Source organism: Dichotomopilus funicola, assembly GCF_033296635.1.
Source record: "Dichotomopilus funicola strain CBS 141.50 unplaced genomic scaffold C8A04scaffold_39, whole genome shotgun sequence".
Lineage (NCBI taxonomy): Eukaryota > Fungi > Ascomycota > Sordariomycetes > Sordariales > Chaetomiaceae > Dichotomopilus > Dichotomopilus funicola.
The window spans coordinates 165,533-187,878 of record NW_026944060.1 but is presented as its reverse complement, the minus strand read 5'-3'; the positions used below and the strand labels follow the sequence as shown (position 1 = coordinate 187,878).

The 22,346-nt window shown below is 55.2% G+C and overlaps 6 protein-coding genes across 6 annotated transcripts; all 6 read left to right on the top strand.

Annotated features, from left to right (window-relative positions):
* Positions 1-331: 331 nt before the first annotated feature.
* On the top strand, positions 332-2,538 carry C8A04DRAFT_37944 (uncharacterized protein; the record flags this gene model as incomplete). Its single annotated transcript, XM_062784060.1, has 4 exons — positions 332-352; positions 434-1,341; positions 1,398-2,326; positions 2,372-2,538. The coding sequence occupies 4 exons, from the start codon at positions 332-334 to the stop codon at positions 2,536-2,538; spliced, it is 2,025 nt and encodes a 674-aa protein (XP_062636273.1).
* Positions 2,539-4,003: 1,465 nt separating this feature from the next.
* Positions 4,004-7,475, top strand: C8A04DRAFT_37943 (uncharacterized protein; the record flags this gene model as incomplete). The annotated part of the gene is made up of 4 exons (XM_062784059.1): positions 4,004-4,054; positions 4,133-4,161; positions 4,299-4,416; positions 4,503-7,475. The coding sequence occupies 4 exons, from the start codon at positions 4,004-4,006 to the stop codon at positions 7,473-7,475; spliced, it is 3,171 nt and encodes a 1,056-aa protein (XP_062636272.1).
* A 1,229-nt stretch (positions 7,476-8,704) lies between these two features.
* Positions 8,705-9,275, top strand: C8A04DRAFT_29478 (uncharacterized protein; the record flags this gene model as incomplete). Its single annotated transcript, XM_062781023.1, has 2 exons — positions 8,705-8,819; positions 8,944-9,275. 2 exons carry the CDS (start codon positions 8,705-8,707, stop codon positions 9,273-9,275), a joined length of 447 nt encoding a protein of 148 aa, XP_062636271.1.
* An 892-nt stretch (positions 9,276-10,167) lies between these two features.
* On the top strand, positions 10,168-12,579 carry C8A04DRAFT_37942 (proteasome subunit beta type-1; the record flags this gene model as incomplete). Its single annotated transcript, XM_062784058.1, has 5 exons — positions 10,168-10,439; positions 10,550-10,935; positions 11,711-11,756; positions 11,909-12,184; positions 12,261-12,579. The coding sequence occupies 5 exons, from the start codon at positions 10,168-10,170 to the stop codon at positions 12,577-12,579; spliced, it is 1,299 nt and encodes a 432-aa protein (XP_062636270.1).
* Positions 12,580-16,455: 3,876 nt separating this feature from the next.
* Positions 16,456-18,140, top strand: C8A04DRAFT_12807 (cyclin-domain-containing protein; the record flags this gene model as incomplete). Its single annotated transcript, XM_062777468.1, has 2 exons — positions 16,456-17,901; positions 17,970-18,140. The coding sequence occupies 2 exons, from the start codon at positions 16,456-16,458 to the stop codon at positions 18,138-18,140; spliced, it is 1,617 nt and encodes a 538-aa protein (XP_062636269.1).
* A 1,537-nt stretch (positions 18,141-19,677) lies between these two features.
* Positions 19,678-21,158, top strand: C8A04DRAFT_37940 (uncharacterized protein; the record flags this gene model as incomplete). The annotated part of the gene is made up of 4 exons (XM_062784057.1): positions 19,678-20,400; positions 20,483-20,508; positions 20,579-20,667; positions 20,722-21,158. The coding sequence occupies 4 exons, from the start codon at positions 19,678-19,680 to the stop codon at positions 21,156-21,158; spliced, it is 1,275 nt and encodes a 424-aa protein (XP_062636268.1).
* Positions 21,159-22,346: the final 1,188 nt, after the last annotated feature.

Here is a 22,346-nt window from a genome sequence, read left to right as displayed (position 1 = left end):
GCAAGAGAGCGCGAAAGCGAGGAAAGAGTATTCGTAACGTAAGGGAAGGAGGAGGTTGGTGCCGGGGAACCGAAAATCCTTGGCAGGGTCCGGCGTCCCAATTTCGGAGCCGACCCGTCCAGGCCTTCTCTCTATCAATTCTACAGTTAAAAGTGCCAAGACCCGCCGAATCTGACGTTCTTGTCGTCTTCCTCCGAATGTTGCGCCAGCCACCGGCCCAATCTTGTCAATTGCCCTTCTGAGATTGCCTCGAATAGGAATGTGTAGGAAGCAAATCGAGATTTCGTTTTATCTTGAACGCTTCTTACAGGTCAATTCCTCTAATCCCAAGATGTCTCCTCAGGAACCAACCGTAGCTGGCGCTACTGACGCAGATAGCCCCGCGCAACCGAAGGGGCATGGCGTTGATCTTCCGACCAAATCGCAATCCGAGCCGCTTCCCGGGGCAGAAGCTCGCGACGGCGGCAACCATGAAGAGGAGATTACCCCAGTAGTGGCAGCGACGGAGACAGCCACAGCTACAGGAACAGAAACAGAAACCACAGCTCGCCGCCAAGATAGCAAGAAGCTGCGCCAGGTCGCTACCAGTGAGCTGCGCGAGAAGCTCAAGGACCAAAAGGGCAAACTGGCCGACCGCAAGGAACAGCTCAAGAAGATGTCCAAACCCCCCGGTGGTTTTGACCCCACCCCTTTGCCTGACGCGCCCCAGGGTTACACCGTCAAGTTCACCTTCCATCGCGCCTTCAACCTGCCCATTGCCGATTTACACCTCAAATCCTCGGACCCTTTCATTCACGCCACGTTGAAGGCGGCCGTGCCGAAACGGCACAAGGAAGATCCGCTACTGACACACCGCACGCGCACCAAGCGGCGCACGACGGAACCGGTCTGGGAGGAAGAGTGGATCGTGGCCAATGTGCCCGCGACTGGGTTCGAGCTCAAGTGTCGGCTGTACGATGAGGACTGGCCGGACCATGACGACCGGCTGGGGAATGTCACGGTGCGGGTGCCGCGGGTGGACGAGAATTGGGAAGGGTTCGGCCCCGAGGGAAGGGTATTTGATGTGAAGAAGCGGTCGGGAAGCAAGCGGGCGTACTTGCTCCGGGCGGCGTCGGTGGCCGTGTGCAAGGGAGCTAGCATGACGCCGAAGTTGAAGTTGGGGGTCCAGGTGTTGGGCAAGTCGGATCCGCCTCATGCGCAGATGTACACGGTCGGTCCAACGACGTGGGTTAAACATTACAGTCCCATGATTGGCAGGTTGGCGGGCATCAAGGTGAACCGGGACGAGGAGGAGGATGCTGTTTCCGACAGGGAGAGCGAACGGCCAGTGAAGAAATACGAGTAAGTACTTCCGCCGACGCGGTGGTTGTTTGAGGGATACTAACACGTGTTTCCAGCTTCCAAGCCAACGAGATCCAGCTATCCGGCCCCGTCCCGCCGCGGCTTTACCACCGCTATGTCGAGTTCCGTCCCATGATCGGGCGCATGTTCTCGTCGAGTGGCCTGCGCGGCCGCGTTCTCCGCAAGGTATTGCATAAGCAGCACAACCGCATCTACAACTTCGACTCCAGCACCGAATACGGAGCGTTCGAGCCCTGTACTGAGGAGGCCTCGCTGCAATTCCTACGCATGGCCCACTTCGACGAAGGCGGCCGCATCTTCACATATGTGATCACGCTCGACGGCATGATGCGCTTCACCGAGACCGGTAAGGAGTTCGGCATTGACCTGCTGAGCAAACACACCATGCATTCTGATGTGGCAACGTACATTGCCTGCTCCGGCGAGTTTTTTATCCGTCGTTTAGAACACCCGGTTCACAACGATAGAGAGGGGCGCGGGAAACGGTCGGCTGCGTCCAGCCGCACGCGCAAGAAGGACCATGAGCGGTCCAGGTCCTCTTCCTCCTCCTTCTTCAGGAGGAGCAACAAGAACAAGAAACCGGCCCATGCCGACCCCAACCCTGATGGCCAACCTACCCATCCCCCTCAGCACCCCCCGGGAGGCCCACCTCACTCTGCCCCGCCGCCTGAGCCCAAACTCTACCAACTCACCATCGATAACGACTCCGGAACGTACCGCCCGGACTCCTCGGTCCTCCCCGACCTGCAGGCCTTCCTGTCCCGCAACCTCCCCGGCATGCACGTCACAGCCATGGACTGCGCCGACGAGCAGCTGATCGAGATGAAGAAGGCGCAGCACGAGGCCAAGAAGCGTGAGGGCCCGCGGATCAGGATGGTGTTGAACCGTAGTCCGAGCTCGAGCAGTTTCAGCTCGGACGACGAGAGTCGGTTAGGAGCGATGGATGATGACGAGACGGAGGACGGTGAGCATGGGGATGGTGAGCATGAGCACGGCGGGGATGGGCAAGGGGACAAGGGGAAGAGCAAGCAGAAGAGGAAGAGTAGGGGCGGGTTGAGGAGTAAGAAGGAGAGGGCGTTTGATGTGGTGAGCGAGCCGGCGCGGTGGAGGGAGGTATTGGGGTTTGAAGAGGCGAGTGGAAGTAATGTAGAAAAGGGCAAGGAGAAGTCTGGTTAATTGGGGGGATGCTCTGATCTATTCTCCTACGTTCTGCTTATTTTTCCTGTTTCTGCTTTTATCTGCTTTCAGTTTCGTTTGATACCTCGGCGGTCGGCCTTATTCTTATACCCCTTAATGTAGGCTCTCCTTTGTGTTTCTTTTCTTACGTGATAGAACTAAAACCTGATTGTGTTCTGGAATGGTCGCAAACTTCGAGGTTTAACCAACATCTTTTCAACAAGGAAACCATACCTACATGGTAGTGTAGTACGCAGTATCAAGGCGATTCTTCCCGTCCCGCCTCAAAACGTTAAAGCTTGGCGCTTCTGCTTCTGGAAGGATGCCCATGTGATCGGGCCGCGCGAAAGCAACACCACCTGCAGCCTGCAGGCGAAAGAGAAATAATTAACGTGAGAAACAGGGGATCGTTCAACGGTTTCCGTCATAACGTGTCGTTTCTACACTAGGTTTGGTTATGCAGGGCGCAACAGGCCCCGTTCGTTGACATGTACAAAGGTCCGTCATGCCGTCTCAACTTCAAGAACTTGTTCGCGGCATCACGCTCCCGCTGGCCAACAGCTTTAACCAATTCCCATGCCATTCTTGGGCATATCAACCTGACGCCCCCACTGTGCTCACTGTGTCCACTGTGGATTCCATTTTAAGCCCCTGTCGCCTCCCTGTTCCCCTGTAAAGACCCCGCAAGACGCAGCCCCCGACTGGATCGCGGCCGCCACGCTAACATTTTTTTTTGGAGCTCTGCCGTTCGCAGAAGGAAAGGTGCAGAGCTGCAAGCACCCCGGGCCGTCCCACAATCGCGTCTCCAGATCCTCTCTCCCACGTTTAGAAATCGCACTTTCTCTCGTCTACAAGTTGATTCGTATTCTTCCTTCTGGGATATCAGAATAACTATTGCTGGCTTGCTTGATTCAGTAGCTCGCTCGTAGTTGTCGCTTTCGAACCCGGCCGCTTGATCGATCGACCGGGCTAAATCACATCACTTTGCCTGCTCCACACTCGTTTTTTTAGGTGGCTGCCGCGCCCCAATCTGCTGCAATTCCCTCCCCCTGAATCTGGGATCCAAAATCTGAATCCGGGACGAGTTTGCTCTGTTCGGCCGGCGATACTCCGAGCTTGTTCGGCCATCCACCAAACCAGTCAAAGCAGATGACCACATCGTGACTTTGCAAGACCTCCGAAGGAAAACCGCACAACAATACCACCCCTAATGCCTTGGCCGCGCGTTCTTGTCGATTGACTCCGGCTTAAAAAGAGGGCGGCGCGAGCTCATCAACACCACGACCGCGATCTTGACCTCCGCCAAGGCCCTAGCCCTGACTTCGACGACCTCGACACCACCGACGAGCCCCAACGCGACGTCGAGCACAGCAATAGCTACCAATTCGACGGTACCGGTCTCCCTCAAACACCCCCGCGTGCTGCGGCGAATGACGACCGGGACTTCACCCCCAGCGGAGGAAGGATGCAGTCGACAAAGTTGAAAGCGGCCGAGGCCCATGGGCGGAAAGCAAAGGTATGCTTACTTTTTGGGGGTTCATCGATATTGCTTGCTCCTGGGTGACCGCTAACTGGGGTGACTGGTATCTTGTAGCTTGCGCAATCGTACCAAGAACTTCTCGAGTAAGATCACCCGAATATCGAATCATTGCCCGACTCCTTGCGAGCACCCATCACGCAAAGTCTTCACTCGAATAGTGAATACCGATGGGCTAGGGTGAGATACCATGGAATACACGCTAACAAGGCTTGCTTTGCAGCGAATTCTCGAACAAGGACCTGAAGTCGGTCGGGAACTACACGCTCGGGCGCTTGATTGGCAAGGGGTCGTTTGGCAAAGTTTATCTGGCTACGCACAAGCTCACGAACGGTTCCAAGGTATGCGACAAGAAGCGTGTGATTGGATAAGGTCTGGATTTTGGGGCAGAGAAGGGAAGGCAGCTAACACGTAGGCGTACTCCTAGGTCGTGCTCAAATCCGCCAACAAGGACGATTCGAATCTTGCCCGAGAAATCCACCATCACCGGCAGTTTGTCCACCCACACATCGCGCGCCTGTACGAGGTCATTGTGACGGAAACGCTGGTTTGGTTGGTGCTGGAGTACTGTCCGGGCGACGAGCTGTATAACTACCTCCTCCAACATGGCAAGCTACCCGTCGACAAGGTCCAAAAGACCTTCACGCAGCTCGTCGGCGCCGTGTGCTACGTCCATCGCCAGTCTTGTGTCCACCGCGATCTGAAGCTCGAAAACATTCTTCTCGACAAGAACGAAAACGTGAAGCTCTGCGACTTTGGATTCACCCGGGAGTACGAGGGCAAGGCCAACTACTTGCAGACGTTTTGCGGGACGATATGTTATTCGGCGCCCGAGATGCTCAAGGGGGAGAAATACGCCGGCGAGAAGGTGGATGTGTGGAGTTTAGGCGTGATTCTCTATGCGCTGCTGTGTGGGGAGCTGCCGTTTGATGACGACGACGATGCGATCACGAGAACAAAGATCCTGAACGAGGAGCCCAGCTACCCGGATCATCTCCCCTCAGATGCTCTCGCCCTCCTCAAGAGCCTGCTTTCCAAGCGGCCAATCCTCCGCCCAACGCTCCCCGATATCTTGGCGCACCCATTCCTCGCCGAACACGCGCCGCAACAACAGGAGATTCTGAAGCTGGAACGGCCCGAACCGTTTTCCACACCCCTTGAGAAGGAGACACTCCACCGGATGCGGAGCGCGGGGGTCGACATCGACGAGGTGATGGAGAGCGTGCTGGCGCAAAAGTGCAACGTGCTAGCCGGTTGGTGGACGCTGCTGATTGAGAAGGAAGAGCGGAAGCAACGGCGGAGGGAAAGGAAACGCAGGGAACGGGAGCTGGAGAATAGGACTTCGAGGCGGTTTTCCCAGGCGTCAAGTAGGTTGAATGCGCTGGCAACGGTGGAAGAGTCGTTTGTGAAGCTGTCAGAGGCGCCAACACCCAGGACCCGTGGGAGGAGCGAGAGGAGGAGCGGGTACTACCCCAGTCTGCTGATCCCAGACATGCCCGACCTTTCAGACCTGGCCAAGGTCGCGAATGGGAATCTGAGTCCGGATACCGATGTCCCGCCGCCGCCTATCGACAAAGACTCCATTCGGTCGGTCAGCTCGTCGAGGCATCGCAAGCCATTACCCCCGCCCAAGGAAGGCCTCCTGCGGAGCGCGCGGTCTCGCGGTTCAACCCTTCATCTCGTCACCACAAGCGACGCACTGGACGTCAACAGCACCTCGCAGCCGGGCGACGGGAAGAAGACCAGGAAGCGGCCCTCGCAAGCTATTGTAGCGACTTGGAAAAACTGGACGCACTGGCTGTTTGAAAATACACGGCGACACAGGAACTCAAACAAGCGCGGGAGCCAATCAACCCCAAACCTCCTCGCGAAACCGGGCAGCTCAAAGGAGGGCAAGTCCAAGGAAAACAGCCCGCGACCGCAAACCAGCAAGTACCCGACCAGCGGCTTGGCCTCTACTCCGCAAACCTCCAGTCTTCCCAGAGGCGTTGTCGCCAACGGGTACACCTCCCGCAGCGCATCATCAACCACCGGCGGCGGCGGCGGTAGCACCCGTTCCCGTCCCCCTGCGTCCCCCAACCTGGCCACCCCGACGGCCGCCGGCCACGGCGGTAACCCACGCCTGCGCACCTCCAACTCCTACAAACGCCACTCCCTCTCCCCGTCCCCACTCACACCACGCTCCACCATCCGCCGCTCCTCCGGCCCCACGGGGCTACGCGGGCGCAAATCCACCTCGTCGTCCGTCTCATCCGTCCGATCACTCCATCACACGGCACACCACCAGCACTCGCACAGCAAAGCCTCCTCGACGTCCTCCAACGGGTCGGTGTCAACATCCGTGTCCAAAACCCCCGGTGTCACGCGCTCGCCGCATCACTCGGTCAAAGTATTGCCCGCCACGCCAACCACGGGGTCGTTTGGCGGGTTCCCGAATAATATCCGGTTAGTGAGGGATCGCGCTGGGCCGCCGTTGAGTATCTTCAACGAAGCCGCGCCGGGTGTTGTCGGGGTTGGTGCTGGTGCTGGTGGTGGTCGTAACCTAAGCGGTGGGCTCGGTCTTGCAATCGGGAATGGGAGTGGGAGCGGCCGCGGTGGGAGGGGGACCCCGACACCCGGAAGTCCTAATCCATTTCTCGGTGGTGGTGGTGGCGGTGTAAACGGCGGCGGTGGTGTGATGTTTGCGAAGCGGAAGCGGAATCTCTTCAAGGGGCCTATGTTGAGCTTGTCGCATCACCATGCTCGGGAAGGTGGTGGCGGCGGTAAACACGCCGGTGGTGGAAACCCCGGTGGCCTGGGCGGTGCCGGGCTGGCTGCTGCTGGCCTTGGGAGTATTGGGGAGGGCGGCGGGGCCAACGCCGGTGGTGCCGTTGTGGGTGTTGCTAGTAGCACCGGACCGCCGTCGATTGGACACTCCCGTAGCGCTAGTAGCGGTGGTCTGGGCCGGCGGAGTGGAGAGATTACGATTGAGGAAGTCGACGAGGATGAGGAGGAAGCTGCGGAAGCGGCTGCTGCGGCTGCGGGGATTGGTGGGAGTGGGAGTGGGAGTGGGAGTGCTGGGTACACTGCGTTTACGGGGTCCATGGGGAGTATGGGCATGGGGAACCTTGGTAGTGGGAGTCTGGGTATGAATGTCAACAACATGGGTATGGGCATGAGCAGCGGTATGGGGGGGTTGAGCATGTATGGGGTTGAGGAGGATGAAGACGAAGTCGAGGAGGTTGAGGCGTTTACGCCGATTGTTAAGGGGCCGGGGGAGATTGTGGAAGAGAAGATTTATGAAGAAGGGGAGGAAGAGGTTGAGGATGCAGGCGCCCGGGATACGAGGGTTGGGGCTGGAGCTGGGAAAGATTGGTTGCAGCCTGCTGCGACGATCAAACCGGCCAGTGAGACCGCGTGATGATGATTGTTGAGCTGGGTCGGGTGTTAGGACGCACTGCCTAGTAAACAGCAGACATTGGGAAAGGAGTTGGAGGAGGAAGAGGAGGAGTTTGGAAAGGCAAGCGGGCCTCGGGGCAGATGACCCGACCCGTGCTTCGCGGTTAGAAGGGGATGCTACGCTCCAATTATGCGAAGACGCTTCCATCCTGTTTACATTACACCCTTTTATTTTTATTTTCTTTGTTTACGAGGAAGCGGGTTTTATTTTCTTCTTTTTATCCGGTTTGCTATTTTCTATTCTTGTTGTTTTTATTGTTCTTCTGACATCGAACCATGTATTGAGTAAAGATACCACCTGTTGACTCTTTGACTTTGTTTTTCTTCTTTTCTTTTCTTTTCTCAAGACCTGTTTATAAGAGAGCAATACCTGTAGGCATTAGGAAGGTGTGGAGCAAGAAAGAGGCAGTAAATTAACGAGAACGCCGAGGTTAGAGGTGCTATTTTTTGAGCTTGTACTATTTGAGTCTCCTAGCTTCTGAGTTGGTTGTTCTTGTGGCCCTCCGGTGGAATGTCGCTGGTATCATGCTTGGTAGATGTTGACATCTTGTTGCTCGTGCTTTTCCTGTTACAAATCGTCGTCTCCACCGTGAAGTAGACGGCTCCTCCCAGAATTCTTGAGCTTGGTGCCATGGAGTGATGGAGTCGGGTGAGTGTGGGTTCCTTTCCAAGCCCAATCCAAAAACTTGTCTTCCGCATATTCTTCTAACCAAGACATATGAACATATGTTTCATGCCTTCCAGTGAACAGCCACTCACAACGAGAAGCAGACCACCAAACGAAAAGCAACGAAAAAGAAACTGCCGTTTCTCCCCGGTTCAATATCCAATACCTACCCGGGAAGCCCATGGTTTGTGGCTGATTCCCGGGAGGTTGAATGGCGTGTTATAGGCTGGCGAGCCTATACCGTCCAAAACAGGGAACTTCCACTTACACCATGACGTCGCAGTTGCGCCACCCACGTTTTCCAGCCACACCACCACTACGGACATCCTAGTGTTGGCAGGTTTGAGTCGTGTTGTGGGTTTAAGATAAAGGTCCGAGATTTGCCCAAGGGCTCGCAATTCAAGGGGGATGTAGTCTTCTTGTATCTACCTGCGACTGTAGTTCGAGCTTAGTTTCCAAACATCAACCGATCGCCTTGCGAGATTTATCAGTAACCAACGTACTGATTATTCACAACCGACATCATGGAGTGGACCAAAAACCAGTACAACAAGCAGTACGAGAGTTGGGTCCCGTGGCTCGAGGATATCTACCTCCGCTACTTTACGAAGGATAACAAAGCCAGCTACACAACACGTGGTACGTTTCTACCTCCGCGGGTTCCTGTATCCCTTTCGTCCTCCCGAATCACAAGACCAGCTGGCCGGAGTCATCCTTCGGCAGTATTCTAGAACCACAACTAACTTGACTCTCACCCCCCAAGAAAACCTCAACAAAACCAAAGTAACCGGCATCTCCCAAGTCGACGCCGCCCAAGACGGCATCAACAACCTCATCGCCGGCCAAGTCGGCCAAAACGGACTCGGCCGCCCCATCGGCGACCTGGCCTCGCGCGAAGGGCTCAACCGGGCCGAGCGTCAGGGGAAAGATGACCAGGGCGGTTATGTGCCGTCGTCGGTGGGCGGCTCCGCGGGCGTAAAGGCCGGAGAGGCGGTTCAGGGGGCCGGGAGCGCGGTTGTCGGTGGTGTGAAGGGAGTTGGGAGTGGTGTTGGGGCGTTGTTGGGAGGTGGGAAGGAGGGTGATAATAAGGAGTAATTGGTTGGTAAAGACGAGAAGGGGAAGGAGAGGGAGTCTGATATCTTGAGGGGGAGGTCTGCTGAAGTTGTTCTAAGCGCGAGGTATAATGTTTGTTGAAAGACGTTTTAATCTAATAGATTGTCTGGTTTGATAGGAAGTGGTCGTATTCGAATCGTAGAAACCTCACGGCGTATGTACACCTGTGTTTTGGCATCTCCATGCCCTACATAGTAGCTGACCTCCATCAAGAAATATTCCGGCTAAACTATTGCGGCCATGCAGCGGAACTAGATGAATGCGAATTATTCGTACACAGGGTTGTTTCCCCCTTCGATTCAGGGGTTCGAGTCGGGCGGCACGGGATCATTAATAAAAGACGTTTGATTTCTTCAATAAAAGACTGCGCCAACCAACCCATGGAGTGCTTGGACGATTCCAGCCTTTTAGCAACAGCCTTTCCAAGTCAGATTCTCTTCTCTGAGACGCCCAGCCGTTTCGTGGCTGCAATGTGGATGATCGAAGCCTAAATGGAAGAAAGAGAAGCTCCAGCCCTGTCGGAATATCGAGGATCTGCGCCCACATGGGTCCAGCCTCGAATCTCCCGGGCTTCCCGCAGTGCGTGTGCCTGCCGGAAACTGATTCCCCACTGGATGAACCCCTGTGGGGAATGAACCGTCCCTGACCATTTCGCGTCCGACGGCGCGGGTGTTTGCGAACTCTCAGCCCCGACATCCCATCTCTCTCGTTCCAGTCATTCCTTATCCATTACTTTTTTTACAACTTTCTTTGGTTATTTTTGTTTTTAGGTTTTCTGGGATCAAGCGCTGCTGGCACCCTTGGGGTTGCGAATCCCACGTCTTCGGCGGCTCGCTCTAGCAAGAGGAAAAGAAGGGAAAAAAAAGGGGCAACCATGGCGCGACGGCAGCATGTGACACTGACGGTTCTGGCGGTTACGGTGTTTCTAAGCCTCGTGTACTTCATGAGTGGCAGCCGATCCAAGGCCGACTATGGTTACGAGACAACCCACAACGACGTCTTCGATCCCTCCGACTATGACACTCTCGCCGAGACCCCGAGCGGCAGCGACGGCCTTGTCGATGCAAGCAAGCCGTCCTTGGATATTTCCGATCGCATTCTCACGGGCGGATCCATTGCGCCAAAACTCGCCAATGCTACGGCAAAGTATGTTGGCCTTGCCCAGTCTCCCTTCTTCGCTACTACCTGCCAATATTTCCCTGCCCTGTCTTCCCGCGGACTAGTCCATTCCCATCGCTAACTCCTGACTGTTCTAGAGCCGAACTCGGCCGAGCATCCTGGAAACTCCTGCACACGATGATGGCACGCTTCCCCGAGAAGCCCTCCGACGACGACAGCCTAGCACTCAAGACATACATCCAGCTATTCGCGCGGCTGTATCCGTGCGGCGAGTGCGCCGCACACTTCCAGAAGCTGCTGCGTAAATACCCGCCACAAACGAGTAGCCGCAATGCCGCCGCGGGATGGGCTTGCTTTGTGCACAACCAGGTCAATAAGAGGCTGAAGAAGGAGGAGTTTGATTGTAATAATATCGGTGACTTTTATGATTGTGGGTGTGGGGACGAGGAAGGGAAGGGTAACGGGAAGGGCGAAGGACAGGGCGAGGGCGAGAAGAAGGGAGAGGGAGAGGGTCAGAACAAGGGTACTGGAGAAGGAGCGCATCAAGAGTCCAAAGGCGACGAATTGAAAGGGAGGGAGGGCGTCACGGTCGAGATTGAAGAGGGCTTAATGAGGGGGGGCTAAAGAGAGGAAGTTCTTGGTGAGTAGAATTGGCATGGTAAATGCAGATTTGGGTACGGTGTTGAGGCGTCTTTTCCTGCGTTTTGGCCTGTGGTGGTTGGAGTATTCCCTCCGTTGGTGAATGTGTATCGCTTCTACATATTTACAGGCACAAACACCCAAATTTTGAGAGGGTGAAGGATACTTGCTGGCTCCCTAAGCCATCTAAACGAACTAGAATCAAAAAGAGCTTTATCTCGGCCCTTGTGGGATGTCCGTTTAGGGGGTGAGCAACCTGAAGAGGTCGACATTATGCTTTTGGCTCATCCCTGACGGGTCGTTTATCGCGATAAGATAAGGATCCACCGCGGGGGACGGTAGCACGTGATGTGCCGCTGCGCAGCCTGGCGAGGCCCACGCGTATTGGAGCTGCCTTGAGCTGGAGCTCCAAGCTCGCCAACAACGAACCACCACCCGTTAACGTCAAGCGACCTCCAAACCTCCGACCATTTCACCCCGAAACGAAACCCATGCCGATTTCTGAACGACCACTATACACCTTACTTAACGACTAACCACACACATACAAACATGGAATTCGGGAACTCGGGCTCGCTGAGCGAAGGTATGCATACTCCCAACGAGGTATTCCTCCACTCTGAGGCCCCGCTGGGGCACTAACCGTTGCGCGATTGCAGATGGCATCCATCTGGATATGGACCGGTTGAAGAAAGGCGAGGTCAAGTAAGCATACAAGACAACCTCTTGTTTACTCCAATGGGCTACCGCTAACCCCACCATAGCTTAGGCACCTCGATGTAAGCCCGACGTCCCGTCCCTCCGATATTGACGGAAACCCCGCCGAGCGCAACGCCGTTCTAACCTTTCCGACATAGTATGGCGGTGACTTTCAAAGACGGTGTTATCCTCGGGGCGGACTCACGTACAACAACAGGCGCATACATCGCGAACCGGGTAACAGACAAGTTGACACGGGTACACGACACCATCTGGTGCTGCCGCTCCGGGTCCGCCGCCGACACACAAGCAGTTGCCGACATTGTTAAGTACCAACTCGAACTGTTCTCCATGATGAACGGCAAGGCCCCCACCACACAAACCGCCGGCGCCATCTTCCAAGAGATTTGCTACGCCAACAAGGACCGGTTGTCGTGAGTGGCACCCCTGCAATACACTAACACATGGGCGGAGGATTGTCAGTGGCTGACGCGCATATTTCCAAAACAGGGCGGGTCTCATTATCGCAGGCTGGGATGAACGGCACGGAGGGCAGGTGTACAGCATCCCACTCGGCGGGTCGCTTCACAAGCAACCGTACTCGATCGGCGGGTCCGGTTCGACATACATCTACGGTTTCTGCGATGCCAACTGGCGCGAGGGGATGGAGGAGGCCGAGGCTGTTAACTTCGTGAAGGAGGCTCTGAAGGAGGCCATCAAGTGGGACGGCAGTTCCGGCGGTGTCATTCGTATGGTGGTGCTCACGGCTAAGGGGGCGGACAGGCACTTGTACCTCCCGGACACAGATTACAAGGTGCGGTATCAGTGAAGGAATGGTCAAGGGGTCACGACGGTGGAGGACTGGCGTTTGGGCTGGGCATGAAGCATTATGATGAACCCAGGGACGAGCGGCTGGGGTCGTTGTACAACAAAAGCAAGACACAATACATACCGTTCCGAAGAAAGTATCACTGTTTCGAACCTGCCAATTGGGGGTCGTGTCATACAGACGGGATAACGAGGGCAGGCAGCGGGGGTCGGTTGTCCCACAAGAGAAGTTTACGATAGTCTTGAATTCTGTCCGGCCCGGCCACGAACGTCGAGGAGTTTTCTAATTAATGATGCCCCCTAGGCGGCCCGCCGTTATTCACCTAGAAGGATACCGCTTCTTAGGCCCCTGGCTGCCATGTTTTTCAGGCGTGTATTATTTCTTTCAGTATGGTGGGTCTATCGGTGAAACAACGGAATCGCGCAGCGTTGGTGACGTCGATAAGACTGCAAAGCGATGCACGATTCCGGTCTTGTACTCGGGCTAAGATGGGGGGCGAAGAGTGGGGGCCTAGCTGGTAGGATGGAGGGCCAGGACGTGATGTAGAGCGAGGTTGAGGAAATGGCCAAGTCTGCGCCGAGGGGAGGGAGGAACGAATGTTCAAGCAGCGAGAGTCTGGGTAACTTGTTGAGGTAGTAATACGGATAGTGGGGAGTCAAATAGGTAGTTATCGGGCCCCCCATCGACTTTTGACGCGAGACTACACAGTATATGTTATAACCAAGGCAGTCAGTCAGCCAACACTCATCCTGAGGATGTGCATTCCTAGTCCTGTGTAACTTTGGGGCTGCGGACGGTTTTAGGTGTTATCGAGTCTGTTCACTCGAGCGCGCTAGTTGGGCTGATGGTCCTCGTTGTCGGCTTCTCCTGAAAGAATCGATGAATGGACCGGGGACGCGACGCGACGCGCCTCGCTTCCTTTCAGTCCTCTAAGCGACGAGGTTGGAGAACGTCGACGTTAATGGGAAAATAGAGGAAAAAAACGATACGAGTGCGTTGGAGTCGTATAGGTAAAGGAGTTTTCGGTCTGTGAGTTGGGATTCAAGAACCAAAATTCGTTCAAAAGACCATGTATGTTGAAGCGATGCGTCTTGCGTCAGCGATTCTATACTTGAAGTCACGTTGTTCAGTTGCCAGCTGCACGGCTGACCGGCGGATATTCCGGTAGTATCTAACCCGATGGGCTGGTCTTGCTGCTTGCTGCAACTGAAGTTTATTGATCACGTCTAGGTGGGGGAAGAGGGGGCAGAATGTCGGTGAGAGAGAGGGGCATCAAGCACCCCGCTCGAGACCTCTCTCACACCACCCCCCCCTCCCCCGTGCTCAGTGAACGCCATCAGATTGGCTGCTCTCAAAAAGGGTTCCTGCCGCCGAGCTGGCCGAAAGTATTCGACGCACTTTTGGGCCTAAACCGTCAGCGGTTGCTGACTCTCTTTCTTTTTACTTCGTCGTCTTGGGTTTCTCGTTTGCCCAAGAGAGAGAAAACTAGCCAACCAGTCGCAGGAAAGTCGAGCAAGTCCGCGTGCGGGTCGTACGCTGCACGGAACCGGGTCATTGCGAGGCTTTTGCATGGCACGAGGGGTCGGGCCTTGCATGCGGCCTGCTTGGTGATGGTGTTGTTCCTTTCTAGCTTGCCGGCAGTATGTTTCTGCCCAGATGGGAGAGGAACTCTTTAACATCCAGCGGGGACATGAGAGTCCCTGACCCTGAAGGCGTTATTTGCCGCACTCGATGCTTGCAACATCCCATGTTGCTGTGAAGGTTGTGAGGGTCTGTTAACTGACTGTTGAGAGCTTCTTCTCGTTCATTCGGGCTGTAGTACACTTGCGTTCTTCGAGGAGGTTCAAAGCTGTTAACATCATTCAAATAAATACAACAAACCTACCAATGTTCCGTCGGGAACCAACGGTTGTTCCATCCGTTCTTCGACCAACGCTCCACTTTCTGTTAAATTGCTGGGCAGTCAATAGTGTCTCGCGGGCCGGGGTGTTGAGTAGTGGCAGCGGCATTTTTCATATCTCAGCTCGCTCTTAAAGGACCATGTGCTTGGTTGTAGGTATAGGTATGGTGGTTGCCCCCCTATTAAGGAGGTTGAGACCACAGCGCATGAACAACTCGAAGCGTTTGATAAGGCACTTCCAGCGCCCCGGGCCGCTCACGGCGACTGCGGCGGCTCGTTCCATTTCCCACCTTGGGTCAGCAGAGAGCGCGGCAAGGCCTGGGCCTGGCAGCCCAGCGGAGGAACAGGGGCCAACGAATTGCGTTTGAGCCACCCCCTGTTCGAATTGCCCAAACACCAGGCGGGACTGGAACACTGAGCAACCAGGGCCGTCGTCATTCGTGCAGTTCGCAAGACAGCTCTGACGGTTGGAAGAGGGGCCCGATTCATGGGTGTAAATCGCAGGTACCTAATAGTATTTCTTCTCGCCCAGCTGAACGACGTGTTGGGATTTCTCTTTTTTTCTCCTTTCTTCCTTTTCCCCTTCTTTCTCTTCTTTTCCTTCTAGATCTTGCTCGCATCGGCCTGGGTTGGACCGGATCACGGAAATCTCTCTTCCTCACCAACAACTGGAGTCCGGCCAACCGGCCCCCACCCAGCCCCACGACCGCCGCCTCTTGACTATACACCCTTTGCTGTGCGATTGTCTACATCAGCCACCTCTGTCTATCCAACTGACGGGAGCCAGATCCTTCCTCGCCACCGAGTGCGGCGGTTTCGTCCAGCTTCTTGTTCCTAGACCTTGGTCTGGTCTTTCGCCCCTCGACTGCGCGTCACTCGCTGGCCCTGTGTTTCAGGTTTAGCTGGAACGTGGACTATCCAGACCATTGTACTATCATCGGGCTCGTATCGAACAACAACATCACCTCTATCTTATCCTGCAACGCATATTGCCGTCCAAGCTGGTCCCTATCCTAGCCTCAAGCCTGAGCCGCATTTATATCCCGAGGTACGTGGCATAAGCTTATCTTCACCGTCGTGTTTTATCCCATTCTCTCCCTGCCTAGGTGGCAGCCGCATCGGCCTTTCGTTTGTTTGACCCGCGATGATCCCATGCTCCGGATTATGGTGGGCTTGGGCTTTTCTTCTGTTTGCGATCGTTGGACAACTACCAACGACTAAGTTGCTGTGGTCGTGTGGTGCACCACAGCAACGGCCACGGCAACCGCAACCGGCCGAGTCAAGACCTAACATACAACGGCTCCGGTGAAAAGGACACGGGCATCACCAACCGGCCCCTTGCGCATACATTCCTCTGCGCCGCGTCCGCCACGCACGGCAACGTTGTTGTCTCGGGTGGTGTGCCGGTTACTTGCTTTTGGGCTAATAGTGACGCCAACGTGCTCCTTGATCTTTTGGTTGACGGAAGTGGCTGGCCGTGCACTTGCCCTCGGCCGTGCAGCCCATCGAATAATTATCGCTCTTTCCTCAGCAAGGCTGGAAACCCAGCACCTGCCCGGCACTTGTTCAGCACCTTCCACCTGGGCAAACAAACGCTTATCCTCTTTCCTTCCTTCTTTACCCCCCGCGTTTCAGATACGAGCCCTCCCAGGAACACACGTTCATTACGGTTCATACCCCTTCGCGAGTGCGGTTGTTGTGTCCAGGTCTCTTTCTGTTGCGGCGTTGCCCGAGTGCAGGGTTGGGGCAGTTCCGGCCCATTCTCGCGTGGACCCAAAATTTCGGCCCTCCAAGGAAAACCGTGCTAATTCTCCGCTATCTGCGACACAGCCACTCTCCGCCCGCTGATTAGTGACAAGGTCCCGCAGCGGCCGCCACCTGCCCGCCGCGCGATAACGTGTAAACCACTATCGTTGCTGCTCCGGCACCCACGATATCCTCCTTACCAAATCCCACAACTCGACGGCGGTGTCAGCATGGCTGCCATTATCGGAGACGTTTTTGCTGATTCCCCATCGCGCTTCCATGGCATGATCGGCAGCCACTCCCACGACATCCATTACCAAGCCCGGTCAGCCAGCCGATCCCGCGACCGAGACACGCAGTCGCACCACACGCCGCGCCCGACAGCGAGCCCCCGCAGACCATCAACATCGTTTAGTAGCAGTACACAGCACCAGTCACAGGACAGGAGTACCACGATACAGCCACCAAACCACGCCCTTGCCTCAGCCGGCGAGAGAACAACGAGGTTACCGTCGCCGCCACCTTCATCTTCCTCATCGCAACCGTCATCAGGCGGCACGCAACCACGATTCGAAGTACCTGGAGATGTCTCTCAAGAATCCACTGCGGGCTCTTTTTCTTCGTTCGACTCGGACGCTTCTTCAGCTAGCACCAGCACCGCCACGACAGTGATACCCCCGTCGTCGAGGTCAATGCCCTCACCAGGGTCTGATAACGGTCCACAATGGAACTCGACGCCCCTCGAGACAACCAACCCATCCATCCCCGCTCATCTTGATGATCCACCGGAGTCCCCTATCCAAACCCAAACCACGATCCGAGTGCGCGACCTCGCCCACATCCAGAGCCTGGCAAAGGCTGATTTACTTACCGGCACCGGGCCTGGTACTGTGAACGACCCTCCGCTACAACAAATGAAATATGAAATTAGCGGCATGCCTATTGGTGATATTATTGAGATGGTAGCAGCCTTGCTCACCAAGATTACGGCGACGAATGATCTTCAGCATGACGCCCTCAACCGCAACGCGCACCACTTGCGACAGGCTCAAGCACAAGCACGGGGCGAAGAAGGATCCGGTGAGACTGGAATGAGCCCACTTAGCAGCAGTGTTTTAGCCTTCCATGGCAAGAACGTGCCTGCCATCACTATCCTCAGCTACCTGAGCCGGATTCACAAGTACTGCCCCACCACGTACGAAGTTTTCTTAAGTTTGCTGGTGTATTTCGACCGCATGACCGAACGTGTCAACGATCTGGTTATGAAGAGTGAAGAAGCCCGTCGCTTCCAGCAACCGAAAACTGTGGCTCCTGGGGCCTCCGTCGACAAGGACATAGTCATGCGGGATCATGACGACGAGGGCGAGGAAGACGACCGTGGCTCCAGTGACGCGACCGAGACGGACTCTGAATTAGCCGACTCGACCGACGGGGAAGATAACGCCACTAGTGCCGCCCGGGCCCCAGAGAAACAAACGGGGGCAAGTACACGGAGCAGCGGCGGGGGACGCAGCTCACACCCCAGTGCTCCCAACGCCCCAGGGGTATCTGCGCAGCAACAAGCGACATATTTTGTGGTCGACAGCTTTAATATCCATCGCTTAATCATTGCTGGTGTGACTTGCGCCAGCAAGTTCTTTTCGGACGTGTTTTATACCAACTCGCGGTATGCCAAGGTATGTCCTTCGTCTTCTCTGTACATGATACCATTTCGATTTCGTCAAATGCTGACATTCCACCACAGGTCGGCGGCCTCCCCCTACCCGAGTTAAACCACCTTGAGCTGCAGTTCCTCCTGCTCAACGATTTTCGTCTTGCCGTACCAGTCGAGGACCTCGAGGCATATGCCACGATGCTTGTCGAGTTTTACGCACGTGAGGTTCTTGCGCAGCGGTCACGTCCAAGTACGGAGTAATATCCGCGTGTACAACCAACCACTTGGCTGGAGTTATCCGCTCGTGTCCGGGAGGTAGTCATTATAATTCGGGGCTGCTGCCCACTTGGATGGATAACCGGCGTTCTGACTGACTGTGTCGGCCAGTAGATGATGAGGGGAGGTGTGGGTTGCTTCGGGCGGGGTTGATATTTTTTGGTTGGGTGCATGCGATGAACATACACAGAGACGGAAAGACGCGGGGCGTTGTTTTCTTCTTGGCTGTTTTCATTTCGGTGATTTTTGCTTCTATTAGAGCGATGGGTAACGGGGCAGTCTTGAGTTGGTCCCGGTTTGTTTCACTTTCTGCATTGGGGACTGGGCTGATGGTGGAGTGTGGGTATTGGCGGTTTTCGGCGGCTGGTGTGTGTTGGAAGGCTACCTATTGCGGGAGTTGCTGAAGAGGGTGTTTGGGGTGGTGTGCATGCTTGTCCAGTAATTACTTCTGTCGTCTTCGTACGGTGAGGATAGGGCAAGCTGAGGGATGGTGAGGTGAGAGGCCATGACAAGGCTGCTATCGTCTTCCTCTCGAGGTAGATGAGGCAAGTCCCCTGATTCCATGCTACGAGGATGGGGCGGCTTGGCCCTGGTGTTGCGACACCAACGGTGTGGGAATACAAGTAACTTTGAAAGCAGTTTATGCCCGAGGGCTGGAGATGAATCCCCTAATCCCCTATTATTACTTACCTACGTCACTTGATGTGCAAGCTCTTTCTGTCTGCTTGCACGCTTACTGGTTTCGGGCCGCGAGTAAAGTGTAGAGAATCAAAATCTTCCCCTTGTTTGATATGATCGGATATGATTTATCTGCGGCGGTTCCTCGCAAGCTCTCAGGTTTTATATCCGTTGTCATTCAATGAATTCAATGAGCAAAAGAGACCCAATCACCCGAGTTAATGCCCCGTTTTGATAGACATTGTCGATCTTGTATCTTTCCGTCACATCTTCCGCATCCGACAGAGCAAGCAAGGATCGCTGTCCGTTCCCGCATCTCGGAGGGTACTGTGCGTGGTTTGACAGGGTTTGAAAGTCCGTAAATCGCAGTTTTGTAAGGGAACCCGTCTTGGTACAGTTTTACCCGTTCACAACACTGTCTTGTGGTTTGTCGGGCCCCCGCCGAAGTCCTGAGCAGCGGGTCGTCGTCCCTGGCTAAGCGTGTTCACCTTTGACCTCCGCCAAGTTCTTCCAGGCGTGGAATGCGCCGTCGTGTTTGGAAGAAATCGAAGAATGGCGTGCTAAAGCTATGATGCTTTCCACGGGCGCTGATCTGTGGGTTTTTTCTTGGATATACTTATATGTTAGGTAGGTAAACAACAAGGGCCATCGCAAGGGTGTTTAACACCCGTCTCGGCGTCAGGCAGCCGAGACGGAACCGGCTTGTTGAAGGATGATCGGGGGACAGATCTCTCGGATTCCGTAAACGGGACATTGTTTAACGATTGGCTTTTGGGATTGAGTGCGCTCTGAATGATTTTGTGTTGGTGAGAATTGGAAAGAAAAATCAAAAGAACCAGCCATCATGAGCGTTCAACGGGCCAAACAACGACACTCCCTTGGGTTGATAGCAGCTCTGCTCCCCTCACTTATCCAGGCGACTCTCGGCCACGGGTCGCTAACCCAATACTCTGCCTCGCTCCAATTTCCCTTGGAACCACCTACGCTCGACGTATCCTGCCCATTGCCAGTGGATGACAGAGTCGGAAACGGGCCAGTAGCAAGCACCTCTCTCTGGACACACCAGCCGAAGTGTGAGTTTTCAAAGGGTGCGACGAAGAAGTACTGCGCCTACACAAACTCCCAACATGGACCTCGCGGATGGAGCATCGTCACCAGGCCCGAGACGGCGGCGGACAGCGCGTCATTCCTAAACTACCCCTTGAACATGACCTGGCCGGCCGACAACAACACTCAGGGAACGGCGGCGGCGCCATACAAACTCGTCGATATTCCAGGCAGGGGGATAGGTGTGGTCGCAACCCGGCAGATCAAGCAGTACGAGGAGGTTATGTTGGACTACGCCACGGTGCTCGTGGATATCATGTTCACGACGGAGGTCTCGGCGTTCCTGGGGTACCGGCTCTTGCATGCAGCCGTGGACCAGCTGGCGGATCCGGACAGCGTGCTGGCGCTGGAGCAGAGCAATGGGTATGCGCGGGATAAGGTGGAGAATATTTTGCGGACGAACGCGTTTAATACACCGCTTGGGGATGTGCCGCATATTGCGCTGTATCCCTTGGTTTCGGTGAGTTGTCGTGTCGTGTTTTTGCCCAAACCATGGTTTTCGGGGGCGTATCCCAGGCTGACTGACGTCTCGGCCATGACAGAGAATCAACCACGGTTGTAACCCAAAGTAAGTCTTGATACATTCATAATCATAGGTGTGGCGTCTTCGCCCCTCCAGAACTAATTAACCCTATCAGTGCCTATACTCGCTTTAGACATGAAACCCTCCAATTAAGCATTGGCGCCCTTCGCGACATCGCCGAGGGCGAGGAGATCACTCATAGCTGTAATCCCTCACCCTTCTCCTTCCCCGTATGAATGCCATACTAATTCTGCCCAGACATCCCACTCGGCCTTACCAGCGTCGAACGCGCCCAGAAACTCCGTCCCTGGGGGTTCACCTGCACCTGTTCCCTCTGCACAGCCCCCACAGATGAGATCGCCGCCTCTGACGCCCGCCGACGCGAATTACAAGAACTCAACGGCGCAGCCCGGTCCGCCTTTCAAGCCGGCCGCCCATATGAAGCGCTGCGTCTCACGCGGCAGATCTTGGCACGGCTGCCGCGCGAGGACTTGTTGTTTGGGCTGGGCTCGGAGCAGTATGAGAATTTGGCGAGGGTGTATTACGTGCTTGGAGAGAAGGCGGAGGCTGAGAAGTATGTGCGGAAAGCGTTGGGGATCAGGGTGGAACAGGGTTATGACGAGGGGCCGGTGGGGGAAAGGGAGGTGGAGGTGGTGTTGAGTCGGTTTGCGGAGGAGGAAGGTGTGAGGTATTGAGCTGGAGAGATTGATGGCGATGAGGGCGGTGGTGAAGGGAACAGGGAGGGCCAAGGGGGTTGTCTGTTAAGTGGATTCGAGATTCTGGTTCTTTTACGCAGATCGAGTTGTCGACGGCGGCCGGGAAGTTGGTGCTTGCTCGGTCGTACGGGGATAAGGGGGGGAACTGCCCACGTAGTCCCTTGATTCCTCCAGTACCGATGTAGTAGACAAGCGTCTATTGGGTGCGCCTCAAGGTCGGGAGACTAGTACACAGTACATATTCCAAATTCCGGGGTACGGTTCATCAACTTATTACCGGAAGGCTGCCACATACGGATATGTAGTGTTCATACTATTAATAACAAGGGGGAACAGACCCTTACAAGCGTCCGGCTTACTTACACTACACGTGTAGTGTAATTACATGGAGCGAAACCGCCAGTGATCAGGCGTGTCAGATTATTGCTTTTGCATATTCTCAAGATCTCGTCCACCCAAATTCGAGGCAGAGGAACGAAGTCCTCGACCTACCTTTGACGCAACGGGCAAGTTTGTCCGATATGTTCCAGAAGCCGGTACCCCTGTGTAACGACTGACTCGATCGAGTTCACGAAATGAACACCAGAACCTTGTATCGCGACAATGGTGGGTAGGTAGGTGATGTCCATGCGCCAAACCAGGAACCCCAGCAGACTTCTGGTTGGGACCTGGATCTCTTCCTGGATTTCGACTTTGCAGGTCCTGCTCGGTGCTTGCCAGTGGTAAGTCCCGCCAAGACTGTCTCGGCCTTGACTGTTAGGCCTAGTGTACTTATGTAGGAGAGTGATGTTTGAGCAATGCTGCGAATGCGGGAACGGGCACGACGGGTTGTCACGACTTTGGGTGAAGTGGGTTCTCGGTGGAGTACCGGCCATCTTGGACGAGGGGTGCGGAGTTTTGAGTGTTCGAGCCTCGCCCAGGCACGCCAGGAGACTCATGTCTGTGACCTTGGCTTGTCAAGATTTGTGATCCCGTGCTTCTTCCTCCTGCAAGTAATTCAGGGGGTAAGGACCGATGTTGCCAAGGATGCGGGGTGGAGGAGCCGCCATGTGTCGGTCCCGGCGCTGAGCGCTCCACGACATTTGTTGACTGACATTTTTATTCATCGTGAAGGTGTCATGAGAATCTAGATTCATTGTCGCCCGCTCTCTCGAGGCGGTGAAGAAC